Genomic DNA, 15,303 nt, shown 5'->3' with positions numbered 1-15,303 from the left:
AAACATAGCAAATCTGGGCACACTTCAACTCCAGAAATCGAATCTGGTTGTTAATCCCAAATAAATAACTTTATTATCTTGATCTACCAGGTAAGAATTTAATTAAAAAAAAAAAAACAACAATAAAAAGAGGGAGGAAAAAACAACAAACTAAAGTAAACTGTAATTTGATTTTATTTTTCACTTTGACATTTTCAGATAAAATATCATGCAATCTGCCAGTGTATCCATATAGTTTTCATATCAAGAGCTGGCGAAGCATCTTGAGAGAGAAACCTTAAAAGTTTATTTGCCGTTGGTAACATTGTTGGATAGATTATATCACAGATCAGCCCATGAGCAAACGGTCAGTTGCTTGATACGTCTCTGACTCAGTATCGGTCGGTAACGTTCGGCTCCACGAGGTTGTTCAAAAGTCCTAAAATTAAACACTACTATACAGATACATGGAGCTAGGCGAATACATCTGGTTTGCACATCACACACTTTACAATCTAGACACGGAAAAAACACTACTCTCCAACAATGAACATGAAAAATCAGCGACAAAACTAATTACATCGAAGAGGTCGAATTGGTAGAAAATGTTTCAATTTATAAATGCCAATACCTCAACTTGATAGCTAGAAATAAAAAAAAAAACCAACTATGTATTAAAAATGAAAAATAAATACATATGTAAAAATTTGTTTTTTTTAATGTGCTACTGCAAGTAAAAGAGAAATGTTTTAGTTGGTAATCAGGACTGCAGTAAATAGATTTATTATGGACCAACAAGACTGTACGTGGAATTTTTATTTATATTCTACATTGATCTTTTTTTACCGCAGAAAGCTGGAAAACATTTAAAATCTGTCGGATATTTAAAGCAGGATTAAAAAAAAAAAAAAATTGGTTTACCATTTTGTTTATTATTTTTATAAAAAATAAATTAAAAAAAACAAAACAATATAATTATTTATGGTTATAAAGACACTTGTAAGTTCACAATGTAAAGGCCCTGTGTGTTTATATACAATGGTGTTAACCTCATGCACAGCATTCTGAAGTCAAAATGACCGACCTCCATATCCACTACAACATATTGTAAGAGTTATGGTGCAAGAAATCTCTTAATTCCGCCCCCCCCCCCCCCTTTCTGTCAAACTGTAAAAGCAATTTCAAAAGCCTGTAGCCCCTCAGGTGCTGCTAAGATAATGTAGGAGTCTTACGTTAGCCTGATTCGTACAAACCTGTCCAACATTATGCTTTAACTCTGAGCAATGGAACCAGCGTAGGTCAATTCACAGAACAAAAATTCAGGCAGATTTTTATTTATTTAATTCAATTTAAATCTACTTTTATTTGTAGGGATGAATGTACTTAAAACCTTTTTCAAAATCTATTTTTAAGCTATTTTTTTTTTAAATTAATTTAATAACAATAATTTTTTTTTACTGCACAAAATAATGTCAGAATGAAATAAAGTTTGACAAAGTGATCTTCGATAGCCCACTATATACTAGAAAGTCTGACTGGCTGATCAGATACTAGTTTGGTCTTTGGGTTGTCCAAGTCACCTTATTCTAAAACCTTAGATTTCATAGTCCAATCCAAAACCTGCGTAGACACTCCTAAAATGAAAGAGGCCAATTATATATAAACATATTCTCCTCTTATGGAGACACAATTTTATATCTTAAGATAACTTTTTTTTGTTGCACTGTCTATATTATAATTGCATTCCAGTAGTTTCACAACAGTTTTAGGCATGGCAGTTTTTAAGCCCAAATTATTCAGTTTGTTATCTGTTGCGAGTTGACTTAACAGTTAGAATTCCTGAAGATATACCATAAAACAGACCTGAAACATTTTGCACTAAGTCACAGACGGATCTGGAAACAGTCAAACAGTTTAAAATGATTTAGAAGTATACAGCAAGGAACAGAATTTTAAAACACCATTGCATTCTGATACTGGAGCATCTCCTGATTTATTGTCCATCCAACCCAAAGGAAAAAGTGGAGGCTCAACATCACAAAAGGGGGCCTCTACAGTACTTAAAGAAGTTAAGGGAAGGCGATTTTTATTATCTGTGGAATTTATTGTCTTAATCATGCCTTAAATAACTCCCAGTTATCAGCTCTCTTGCTTTCTGCGGTTCCTTAATGATATGCCTGCTTCTTTGCGTTCCAAAGAGGTGACAAGAATTGGTCACCTCTCTGAGAAGCCAGGAGATCATATATGTCCATGTGGTGGAAGCAATTTATTCCTCAAATTCCACATATGAAACGTACAGTTATTCTGGATGCTCCAGAGCCACAGTTACATAGTAAAGAAAATACTCGATACATACCGTAATAAATACAATCGAGTCACAATATTTCCCGAAATTAATAAATAGACTCAATGTGAATACAAAATGAATCAGTCCAGGGAGAAAACACAATTAGAAATTTAGATACAAATAAAGGAGAAAAGATGAAGAAAAATAAATAAAATCTTACATCAGCCTGTGGCTCTTGCTCCTAGTTTATGTCCTTATAAATAGTTTCCATTTTTCTATTGTCAAAAAAGTAAACATGTTCTGTAATAAAGAAATACATACTCTATTTCTTACAGCCTACACTAGCAAAGAGCAAGCATATAGCGTTCCGGCCGCAAGACCCTACTAGGGTGACCTTCAGCCAGTCTGAGAGTGGTGGGAGATGAACAGTCGGAGGACTATAAATTACCCGTCCCTGGACCACACACTGGCAGTTTCTTCTTGTGAAAGAAACTTTAAACTGGCACATAAGGGTTTGTAAAAAGGCATACAAGTCATATTTTCGTAAATGTAATGAAGCACGACAATTTGACCCCGGGAGCTGCCATTTTGGCAGGTATAGAAGGGAAGGCTAGTTCTATACATTCATTTCTCTTTGTCATGTGCTTAGCCTAACACAAAAGCATTATGAAACAGAGCCAACTGCTCTCGTTGCGGGAGTTCAGACTCCCATCGATGGGAAGAATGTCACATACCCGTGTAGCAGCCAATCGCATTGCAGAGACTTCTATTATACCTTTGCTGCGAGCAAAACAGCAGGATATAAACACCTATACACATTTTGTCTGCGGTTTATCTCACGACCAGCAAATAGTATAAATAGTATTTATTCTCAAATGCTATACATTAAAAAAAAGAAGAAAAAAAAAATTACAGCCCGACTTCTGAATTCATGAAGAACATTTTCAAAATATCCAAATATTTTAGAATGTAACAAATTTCTTTAAAATAACCCTCTAACTTCCAGCGGACCCTTGTGTTTCAAGGTCAACAGAATGGCTTTCATTTTCTACATTTTTGAGCCTAAATCACCGTGTAATGTTGGTACCAGGATATTATTTATTTATTTATATGTGTTTAGCTTACTTTTTATTATTTATTTATGTTAATGAAGTCATGTAGTATAGCAGCACACTGTTGTGTTTTGTTTAATAAATATACAAAATAACATGATATTATACAAGATATCGGTGATTGGCGCAAGACTCCAGTCTAGAACACCTTTGAATTTGTTAATCTTTACTAGAGGGAGGGTAAAATCTAGCAAAGCAATGGGTGCTGAAAAAAATGAGAAGACATTGCCCTGATGAATTTTCAATAAGACCCTTAAAGGCATCAAACTGCAACAATGTCTACCAAACAGCAGAACCCTCTACAGTACCAGGAAATACGTGTTCTAGAGCTGTACTGAGAGGTTTAGTCCTCTGCCTTGATGGATATGTGCGATACATTACATATGCGATAAACAGGCATATGTACATAGATGGGTGATCAGTAAACCACTCCGATCTGAGATGGATGATTGCTGAGAGCGCAGAAGGACGAGGTGGAAACTACACGTGTAAGAATGGCTCGAGTGGAATTAACATCGGTGGAGTAACATGCGCCGCAGTGATCTCTGCACATAAAAACATAAAAAAAATACATAGTTAAATTGTTGGATTAACAACCATATCAACCACACTTAAATTAGTATGTAACAATTTACAGTTCACTTAATATGCTTTTTTTGGGTCATATTTGCTCAGTAAACGTTTTCATATTATCTCTCTGGCTTGTTTTAGAGATGACTACAATGTGTTTGCATTCTAATTTTTAAAACCTTCACAGTGACGCGGTTGTCGTTTGTAGGCTTTGTATATTTTGCAAAGACCCCGGATGGTGACTGCTCTGCTGGATGTCCGGTGGTGACGGGCTGCAGTGAAGTTGAGGTTTACTCACTTGAACCCGTCACTCATGGCCACTGCGATGGTCTTCCTGACTGTCTTCTTCAGCTCCTAGCATTTCATCTGTCAGGAGCCCAAGGATCCTCCGTAAACCATGCCTTTTTCCATAAAACCCTCACTAGCGACAATGACAAAAAGTGTAGGTAATATACAAAGTCAAAGTGAAATTTATGTGAAATTCCAACATAGTCAATGTGAGTATTTCAGAACGATTTTAGATTTATGAAATACTTATTTTAAAGGGGGGTAGGAGGTGACAGAGCCACTTTAACAAAATAACCTGTCAGCCCTGAGTTTTGCAGAACACAGTAATCGTGAAAACACAGGAACCTCATATCAGTTTATACATCCCCCTGTCTGTAAACCAATCTATGGTACGTTTCCTTTATTTGAAAACTGGTCAGTATAAGTACTGTAAACAAACAAAAAAGCAATATAGGTATGTTATGATAACCAGTTATTGTTCTCTTCAACCAGATTATTAATATATAAAATGAATCTAAATTGGAACACAAGACCAGTGTGGCATTATGGGAAATGTAGTTTACTACATTGGTGTGCCAGTATCAGCAGTCACTGAATATTCACCAAATGTGAAAAATTCTGGCCGGTAAATGAAGGTTGTAGGTTTCACTGATTTCGAAGTTTATAGAGCAAGCCTTTCTCCATTACTCTTGCCAAATGATTTTCGTGATCTCAAACGCCATGTTTACACAATGCCTGCAGCATGCAGTAAAGCGCGTTACAGCGATCTCACCAGACCATGGAGAGATTTCAGCCCACCACTGAAAGGGTTTTTGTTACTGGGAAGATAGTTTATCCTGCAAGACTGCACTAGAATTCAGTCCTGTTTTCCTTCATTGTGTAAATGTTAACAGAGGAATGTGTTCTTTTGATCACCTTTTCACTTGAGGCTAGTCATTAAGTTTCTTGAAAAAACAAAGTCAATCATATTTTAATCAAGAAAAGAAAATAAGCACACATTTCCAACCCTGAAAATAAGGTTTTTTTAAAAAATAAAAAAATAAAAAAAAACACAAAAATGAAAGAAAACAAAAATACAACAAAATAAAACAAACACTCAACTAAAAAAAAAATAAAAAAATTTGTACAGGTTTGTTTATGCAACATTTGGTTATATTTGACATAACTAAAGAGGGTCAAATATGTATGCAATAGCTACAGGACATTCCAGTGTTAATCTATGAAATTGTCATAATGCAGGTAAATAAGTGAAGAAGAAAAAAAGCCTAGAATCACTGAAAAGTCAAAGTCGCATTTTGATTAGATCATTTAGAATACAGCGAGAATTCAAACCATGGTGCCAGACAGAAAAATACTCTGAAACCTGTGCATACATTTAGAGTGTGCAAAAAAAGGGACAATCGTTGTAGACGTTCTTTGTAGAATGTGACATTGTAGCACCACCCAGAGGATTAAATAAAGTTGCTTCCTCTACAAGAGCACAGAAAAAAAAACTACTCAAAATCATTCTAAAAAGGTTCCCAAAAATTAAGAAAAACTATTTAAAAATGATATTTTATAGTGGAATATCCTGTTGCATCACAGATGAATCTATTTTCTCAGGACTGTCAGCAGACAGTATGACAACCTGCAGTCCCAGTCATCATTCTGTTGGTTGGAAATTGTGTAATCCTCAAAAAACAGCAAGTCTGGTTAAATAAAAGAGAGACTCACTTGTTTATTTATTGCGATGGTAATAGGAAGAATGTACAGAGCCGTCACCACCTCCGCGCACCGAGTGAGCTGCTGTAGGAGACGATACTTGATAATGGCCAGGGCGGATTGGCTTGGCTATAAAAAACAAAGCAAAAAAATATGCAAATTTATATACACAGAGACAGACATAGGCATGCGCAACACGTCATTAGGAGGTGCACACAGGGATTTTATTTTCTTGTGATAAGATGTACTTCATTAACTGTTTGAAGATAAGTCACACACTACTTCAGACAAACTACTTCAGACACAGAAAGTGAAGTTACGACAAGTAGAACAGTTCAGACCTTCATAAAAAGGTGTGTCTAAGCACTCTTGGCACACGCCTATGTACACGAATGTGCATAGTTCCAGGTGCATAAAGCTACGGATAATAGTTGCACACAACAGTACTTAAATCCAAATACCGCATCCCACTGAGTGGGCATTGTAGTTAAACAGCACCAAGACTGTCCTTATTGTAGGGGCAACACTCTGACACCCCTAAAAACAAGAGGGCCCAGCACCCAAGAGGACATTTCCCTGGCTCTAAATGAGTGGGGTTTTTTTATTTGTATTATGGGCTCCAAAAAAAATACTGATGGGAGAATGATTTAATACATATTTGTGGCAATCACCTATTATTCATCAATATAAAGATGGATGCACCTACTAGGTGGTGACATTTATGCAGAACCTATAGTGACCTGCAGGGGTCAACTGGACAAATTTGAATCCAGGCCAACAGAACTAGTCTCAAAAACGAGATATGCTCACCAATTTGGGCAGAGTGGGCCCTTCTTGCCATATTCTTGGCTCTCACAGCCTCCTTGATGCGATCTACCTCCTGCTGGTACCTCTTGCGATCACGCATGGCACTCTCTTTGGCTTCCTTGAGTGCAAATTCCAAAGCCTTGACTCTCTCAGCTGTAGCTCGAAGACGTTTCTCCAATTTTGGAAGCTCACATCGCAGATCTGCATTATCACGTACAAGCTGCAAACAAGCACAACATCAGAAGTAGCTGCAAAGTCTCTTAGCACAATTAAAATAAGTTACAAATAAGGCCAAAGGTCATGTTTGGAAATCCCAAATGCTTGTAGTTGCTAATGTAGCAAGTAATCTAAAAAAAATGGTGCACATATCCAAAATAAGAAAACCAAACTCAGCAGCTGGGATAGAGGCAGACAGACTGCTGCAGGCATGTGTTTCACCATTAACCCCTTAAGGACCAAACTTCTGGAATAAAAAGGAATCATGACATGTCACACATGTCATGTGTCCTTAAGGGGTTAAAGGGATCCTATAGTGCCATGAAAACCCTATAGTGACTGTTTTCCTGGCACTATAGGGTTAATAGTCCCCCCCCCCTCCTTCCTCAGGGCTGAAGGGGTTCAGCCACTGACCTTTATCTAGGGCCGATGTCCCTCGGCGCTGGGACAGGCTGACATCGGCGGGGGAGATCTAATAAGCATGCGCTGCAATGGCGCGCATTAGACCTCCCGATAGGAAAGCATTATTCAATGCTTTTTTCTATGGGAAAAAAATCGGACGCTGGAGGTCCTCAGGCAGAGCGTGAGGACATCCAAAGTCAGATAATGGACCAAAAGTCCGTTTGGATTCTGGAAGCCCTCTAGTGGCTGTCTGGTAGAGAGCCACTGAGGGCACAGACTTGGAGCTGCAATGTAAATATGGCCGTGCTCTGGAACTCCAATGTTTTACATGCAGCACTAGGTTCAAAAGGGATACAGCACCCAAACCACTTCAATGAGCTGAAGTGGTCTGGGTGCCTACAGTGTCTCTTTAACAGGGATATTACAAAGTGACAGCAGGCCTCCCAACAATCCGATTTCAGCACCACAGTCCTGATTTTCAGGTCTCAATCCACCGTCCCAACCTAGTTGACTGGTGTCCCAAATTTATACCTGAAAATTGTACATAACAAGCATAGCCTGTGCGCATCATCAGATGGCCTCACGCTATGATTGGGGCACGAGGACCCTGCAGAGAAACAGTGTTCTAAGCGACTTACCCTGATAAATGCATTTATGTTGGTATTTAGCTGGTTAATTCTTCAGACAGATCATATTAAAGAAACTATAGTTGTATATATCATAATACATTAAATCATTCCCCATAAGGGACTTTGGAGCCATCTCTGGAGAAGCAAACTATGTGGAATTCTCAATAATGCTAATTTGACTGGACTGGACAGAAGCATGGAAAATGATGATAAGTCCAGAGACTGCCATGTTAAAAGGTCTCACAGGGTTTATCGCCAATTCAATGTAAATTTTAAATTAAAGGCCAAAAAATATCAACTGAGCTTCCAGTTTGGCTACTTTGGCCTTAAATTTGAAATTAATTTTGAATTGAATTAATTAATAACCTGATAGTATGATTGGTCGGTGAAGACTTTATATATTTATACATTTCTGTAATTCCTCAAAGTGGGCAGATTAATAAAACCCATTATATTAAAAGAATAGAACGGCTATATATTGTGTTCCAAGAAATAACTGTTCTGTACGCCTTTTCATCAGATCAGGAAACCGTGAATTTGTGTTTTTTTTTGTTTTGGGACAGTTATAAAGTTTTAAGCAAAAAGTGGAAATATATATATATATACACACACACACACACACACACACACACACATATATATATACACATACAAACACACACACACACACACACACACACACACACACACACACACACACACTTTATTTTATTTTTTTTATAAACCGAAGTTTTTATATCTCAAATCAATTTGTTCTCTAGTGTAAGATACACTGACATGGTGGGTAGAATTAGTTTTCCTGAACGATTCAGCATTCTAGTGACATCTGCTGGTGATTCTAGAATACTGTAGCATGAAATGGAACACTAAACACCATACATCTCTATCGTTCAGGCATAGGCAGCCTTTGGCACTCCTGATGTTTTGCACTACACCTTCCATGATGCTTTGCCAGCATTATGGGTGTAAGAGCATTATGGGGGATGTAGTCCACAACATCTGGTGTGCCAAAGGTTACCTATCCCTGCTATAGTTTATGGTGCTTGCAGGCTGCTAGCACTGCCCCCAGGATCTGAACCAAACCAAGTCAAGTGGTTTTTAACTCAATCAATCAGAGTGTCCCACAGGTGATTGGGCTTGGCTCCTTGCTCATGGCATTGCGAACGTGGAAATTACGAGCTTACCCAGACAAACTGATTTTTGAACCCTTGTTTTGAGTCAAACAACTCACAATGGTTTTGACACAAGCCTGGAGGACAGCACTAGCAGCCTGCTAGCACCCTAACTACAACAGGCTGTAGTGGTCATGGAGCCCCTTTAAGATGAAAGAGTAGGGCTCAAGATGAGCTAAGGTGGTTTTTTTTTTTTTTTTTTTAAAAGCTACCTATTCCTTAACCATTACTCAAGAAGATGTTCATTTAAAATACTTTAAGTGAATACAACTATTTCTGTAGTTTATTATATATTGGAAATAGGAGAAAGTGATTTATAGAATCCCACAAGGGGAAACTAACATCAGGAGAGCTCCACTGGTATAAGAAATGAGGAAGAGGGGCCCTACCTCTAATCAATCTAAGGATAAAAAGGGATATGCAAACAAAAAGTATAACTCGAAAAAAGGGAGATCTACTAAATAGTGCCATGGGGATTCCATTATCTGGAGTACTAAATAGCATCTAAGTTCCAGTTCCCCTAGTGTCCGACTGACGGGAAGGTAGTGTAAACAAGGTTACGGAGAGAGAAAAGGCACAGGGTCCACAGAGAACAAGGGACCAGGTAACCTGGTCTAAAAGCAGATGAAAAGTCTCAAAGAAAAAAAAAAAAAACTCTCAAAATAAAAAAAAAGTGCTACCAAGTGCATTGATTAAAGAAAAAGAAAACAGGCTCCTGATGACAGCGTTTTGAACACGCCGAAACCTGGGTCGAGCATTTTCTTTTTCTTTAATCACTGCACTTGGTAGCACTTTTAAATTTTTGTTATCAATATGGTTATTGATTTTTAGGTGTTTATTTATCTATAAACTTTAGTAGGGAGAATTGGTTCAGGTAGACACTAGTGATCAGACCACGGTGTCGAGGTAACTCTTAGGGTGAATTGAGAGATTTTTGTTGTTTTTTTTTCTTTGAGGCTTTTCATCTGCGTTTAGACCAGATTACCTGGTCCCTTGTTCTCTGTGGACCTTGTGCCTTTTCGCTATCCCTAACCTTGTTTACACTACCTTCCCGTCAGTCGGACACTAGGGGAACTGGAACATAGATGCTATTTAGTACTCCAGATAATGTATGCCCTGGGTACTGTTTAGTTGATCTCCCTTTTTTAAAAAGTTAGACATTTTGTTTGCATATCCCTTTTTTTCCCTTAGATTGATTAAAGGTAGGACCCCCTTCCTCATTTCTTATACCAGTGGAGCTCTCCTGATGTTAGTTCCCCTTGTAGGATTCTATACATCACTTTCTCCTATTTCCTGCATATTTCGGAGGGTTTCCCCCTTATTGGAGCTCCCTATTAGGTGGTTACAGTGGTGCAGCTCACGAGCCCTTGACTTGTATCCGGACTTATGACCTGTACTCTATTTACTTTATTTCTCCATTTTGTGTTTACTATGTATTGCCAAAGCATAATCCTTAGATACTAAGACACTAGTTAACCAATCACAAGCACCACTTATTATTCAAAGCTTGTTTTTAGGCTTTCAGTTAAAATTCATCTTGAATTCTATTTTAATTATTATTATAATTTTTTTGCTTTTTTTTTTTTAAAAGGAACACAAATGGTTTAGAACAAATTTCTAATTTTAGTTTTTTTGTGTGTGTGTAAATGATGATTGGATTATAATTATGAACCATACGTAAACAGAAGAAACGATAATACATATTTGGAGTCTCACCTGCTTATGAACTTTGGTGAGCTGTTCAAGGTTGTTTTCAAGAAATGAGATTTTTTGTTTCTGAGCTGCACTTCCCCCGCCATCATCGCTGTCCAGTTCAACGCTCTAATAACAACAAGAACACTTTTAATGAAATATGAAAGCAACACAAATTGTATTTATACTTGCTTCAATATGTTCATTTACATAATTTTCCAACCATATATCCATTAATTTTAGAACCCAAGATTGTAACAGGGACGTTCAATGGAGGAGAGAGAAAGCAAGTGTTGATCTTTGAATTTGGTTCTCTAATTTGGGTCTGGTTCTTAAGCAATTTCGCATGGGCTATTTACTGATAAAACCATAGACCAATTAACATTAAAACAAAAAGTCTGAAGCCTACCTTTTTGACTCTCATTGTGAGATCCTGAACAAAAAGCCTACGCAAGTTATGCAAGGTTTGAAGTTCTCTGGCCTACGAAAAGAATAAAAGTAAGAGAATACATCAATATTTCACCAGATTTAAATTGCCCCATGCCAAAAAAAAATACATTTTAGGGAAAAGTCTGCAGGTTGCCAACACTGAAGAACTTCGATCATGATTCAGCATGGCAATCTGAGCTATTTTAAATAGTCAGAACATGGTCTGAAGGACAGTATCCAGGATCCACCTTCAAGTTTCAGGAAGAGAATTTTCTTCTGATGCATGGCATGACTAACATATCATCGCTGCAAGCAGGACATGCCCAGAGGGGAAGAGGTTATTTACTGCTTGGTTCCCCCGTTGCAATCCCCACATGCCATTAGCACAATAATTTCTGCTATCGCTATTCACTATAGCGTGAATTGCCAGGAATTTCTAGTGAATTTCAAATAAATATTTTCCCAAAATGGACAAACTGAAAACAGTAAAAAGAAATCTTCACAAAATTGGCCATTTTGGCTTAGAATTCAAAATTCACTTCCCTCACAGTACCCAGAATAATTCTGTATAAATCAAATTAGAACATTGAACCACATTACAGCATAGGTAGAGCTAAATCTATTCACAATATGGCCCTAACGAGGTTCATTAACATTTCCCAAGATATACGAGGTTGATAGCAACTAACATACTTTTTGGTATATCAACACCAGGGAGTCAACCGAAAAAGGAAGAATTGTGACAACACATTTCATTAATGCTTTAAGAGACATGGCCAAGTTTGACAAAGCCAAATATAGGAGAACTTATTCCAACTACAGTATATCTTCTAATCACAATAATTGGTCTTTCATTCATTTATATTCTTTAAGAGAATGTTGGTGACTCCAGGACAAGAAAAGAATTTGCAATTACCGTATATACTCGAGTATAAGCCGACCCGAATATAAGCCGAGGGCCCCTAATTTTACCCCAAAAAACTGGGGAAACTTATTGACTCGAGTATAAGACTAGGGTGAGAAATGCAGCAGCTACTGGTAAATTTCTAAATAAAATTAGATCCTAAAAAAAATATATTAATTGAATATTTATTTACAGTGTGTGTATAATGAATGCAGTGTGTGTATGAGTGCAGCGCGAGTGTATGAGTGCAGCGCGAGTGTATGAGTGCAGCGCGAGTGTATGAGTGCAGCGCGAGTGTATGAGTGCAGCGCGAGTGTATGAGTGCAGCGCGAGTGTATGAGTGCAGCGCGAGTGTATGAGTGCAGCGCGAGTGTATGAGTGCAGCGCGAGTGTATGAGTGCAGCGCGAGTGTATGAGTGCAGCGCGAGTGTATGAGTGCAGCGCGAGTGTATGAGTGCAGCGCGAGTGTATGAGTGCAGCGCGAGTGTATGAGTGCAGTGCGAGTGTATGAGTGCAGCGTGTGTATGAGTGCAGCGTGTGTATGAGTGCAGCGTGTGTATGAGTGCAGCGTGTGTATGAGTGCGAGTGTATGAGTGTGTGTGTATGAGTGGTGTTTGTGTGTGTTGCAGAGCCTTGGTGGGGGTGGGTGTTTTTTTTTTATTATTTAAATTTTTATTAATTTAATTTTTTTTATTATTATTCATTATTATTTTTATTTATTTAATTTAATTATTTTTATTATTATTTATTATTTAATTATTTTTTTTTTATTATTACTAATTTTTTTTTTTTCGTCCCCCCTCCCTGCTTGATACATGGGCAGGGAGGGGGGCTCTCCTTCCCTGGTGGTCCAGTGGCATTGGCAGTTCAGTTCCCTCTGTCAGCTCACACTGTAAGTCTCGCGAGAGCCGCGGCTCTCGCGAGACTTACACTGGGAGCTGACCGAGGTGCTGAACGGACGGCGCGGAGGAGGAGAGAGCTGACAGGAGCTGCAGGACAGGTAAGTTACAGCTCTGACAGCCCCCACAGCCCCCAGTCTGTATTATGGCAATGCAAATTGCCATAATACAGACTATTGACTCGAGTATAAGCAGAGTTGGGGTTTTTTAGCACAAAAAATGTGCTGAAAAACTCGGCTTATACTCGGGTATATACGGTACCTAGTTTTTCCAACAAGTATAGATTAAAGGATTACTGATTACAGTAAAATGGATAGGACATAGTATGTATGCAATATCTTTCCTTGGATGGACTATTGCAGAGGTATTGCAAAAGTCAGGCTAAGAAAAGATCTCACATACATATTAAATACTTCCAATACCTTGAGCAACATTGCAGCCAGGAATTTGGTATTTTAAAGCCCCTATAAAGCACTTTAAAATATATATATTTAATAACAATACCAAAATATTACATTTATAGCAGACATATTCCGAGATACTATTCCTCACCAATAACGTTTAGTTCCACATGGACCAAGCAATGTATTACAATAACAAGCCTCGTTCAGTCTGCCTTTGTGTGGACAGGACAAGTGCCAGACTTCTAATGGTCAAACCGTTTATTCATATGAAAACAGAAAGCCTTGTATCTTTTAAAGATCAATGTATATTCGTAATCTTATTATGAGTATGCAATCTAGTTATGAAGAGTCAGCTGGTGACTCCGTTAGATGAAATGACCTCAACATGCCTTACTGTTTGGAGGGGAGGACACATGAAGCCGATGTATCTTTTCAGATAAACACTAAAACCAACATTTACATACCACGGTTTCTTCCAGGCCTTTAAGGTCTTCACGGGATTGTTCTCTTTTCTCATTAAGTAACCTGCCAATTAAATAGAAATAATGAATAAAGAGAGGGGGATGATTTGGTCCATGGAGCTGTACAGTAACTATAGAAGGGATCATTTTGAAATATATTATTCTGTACATATTTACTATTTGTTCCTAAAGCTATGCCTTTACCGGCATAAAGTAAATAGGTTCAATATTCACTGCATTCCAATGACCTCTTACTCTTAAAACCAACCCCACCAATCACTTCCTCTAGTTACACCATCCAACATTTTCAGGTTGATTTAACCACTACAAATGCTATGATGCATCAACTTTGATCAGTTTGTTCTGTCCTTCAGACAAACATTTCAGATTCTGGATCCACCATATATTGCCCACACCTTCTGCAGAGTCATCGAAGACAACTTACACAAGATTCTGCAGTTCCATCTCTCTCTGTTGGTCCTCGGCTTGGAGTTTCTCATAATCCAAGGTCAGTTTGTCCTTCTGCAGCTGCATCTTCTGGTTAAGACTTGAATGGGAAATAAAGAAGACAAATGGGTTCAGACATTATCTGGAAAATTAATTTGCGTCATACAATGTAGGGATTTACCATCTAGAATAAACAATGAAAAATGATCATATCACATGTTGGAAATTCAATGCGAATTTCAATTGCAGGTAAAAACAAAAAGGTGAACTGCAAACATTGCAAATTTCTTCCAATTTGGCTTATTATGGACTCACATTTGAAATTCACATTTAATTCCGCACAATTTGCACTTTGGCGAATAACCCCGCTTTCTAGGTTTACCTTTATAAATAGAGCCCCTAGTGTGGCTATTACAAACACACACTATTAAGCTCTGACTACAGCATTCATCAGCACAGATACATCGATCAAAAGCCAAAAAAAAGTTACCCGATTAGATCAGATTATTGATGTAGCACTGCACAAATATTATGGTTATGACATTAGAAGAAATCTATGAGGGTGGTTTTGTTATATAGAACAATATATAATAATACTTAATGGAGCCGATTTTAAAATCAAAGAATATCAAAAGAAAAAAAAATCTCAAAGTTACAGTCTTTATTATTTTTTTTTATTCACATTTTCAAGTAAATTACAAATACATTTATATCACAACAGTTTAGGCTTACACTTCACAATATTTAATTCACGTGATCATAAAAGTTCATATATTAGTGTGTTAACGTCTATATGGAACATTTAACCCTTTAAGGACCAAACTTCTGGAATAAAAGGGAATCAAGACGTCACACATGTCATGTGTCCTTAAGGGGTTAAAAGCATAGCCTAAAAACGATAAGT

At 37.6% G+C, this 15,303-nt stretch overlaps 1 protein-coding gene across 1 annotated transcript in view; it reads right to left on the bottom strand.

The window, feature by feature from the left end:
- Positions 1 to 938: 938 nt before the first annotated feature.
- KIF5C (kinesin family member 5C) overlaps positions 939 to 15,303 on the bottom strand; it is a 76,744-nt gene continuing 62,379 nt past the window's right edge. The window contains exons 20-27 of the mRNA XM_063429425.1: positions 14,398 to 14,499; positions 13,956 to 14,016; positions 11,265 to 11,336; positions 10,880 to 10,984; positions 6,748 to 6,964; positions 5,950 to 6,066; positions 1,891 to 3,923; positions 939 to 1,857 (exon numbers count right to left, since the gene is read on the bottom strand). Of these exons, the coding sequence (XP_063285495.1) occupies positions 5,954 to 6,066; positions 6,748 to 6,964; positions 10,880 to 10,984; positions 11,265 to 11,336; positions 13,956 to 14,016; positions 14,398 to 14,499 (670 nt within the window). The 3' untranslated portion in view covers positions 939 to 1,857; positions 1,891 to 3,923; positions 5,950 to 5,953. The remainder of the gene's footprint in view (positions 1,858 to 1,890; positions 3,924 to 5,949; positions 6,067 to 6,747; positions 6,965 to 10,879; positions 10,985 to 11,264; positions 11,337 to 13,955; positions 14,017 to 14,397; positions 14,500 to 15,303) is intronic.

The sequence above is a fragment of the Pelobates fuscus genome, chromosome 8 (genome assembly GCF_036172605.1).
Source record: "Pelobates fuscus isolate aPelFus1 chromosome 8, aPelFus1.pri, whole genome shotgun sequence".
Taxonomy (NCBI): domain Eukaryota; kingdom Metazoa; phylum Chordata; class Amphibia; order Anura; family Pelobatidae; genus Pelobates; species Pelobates fuscus.
This window is presented reverse-complemented; position numbering and strand designations above follow the sequence as displayed.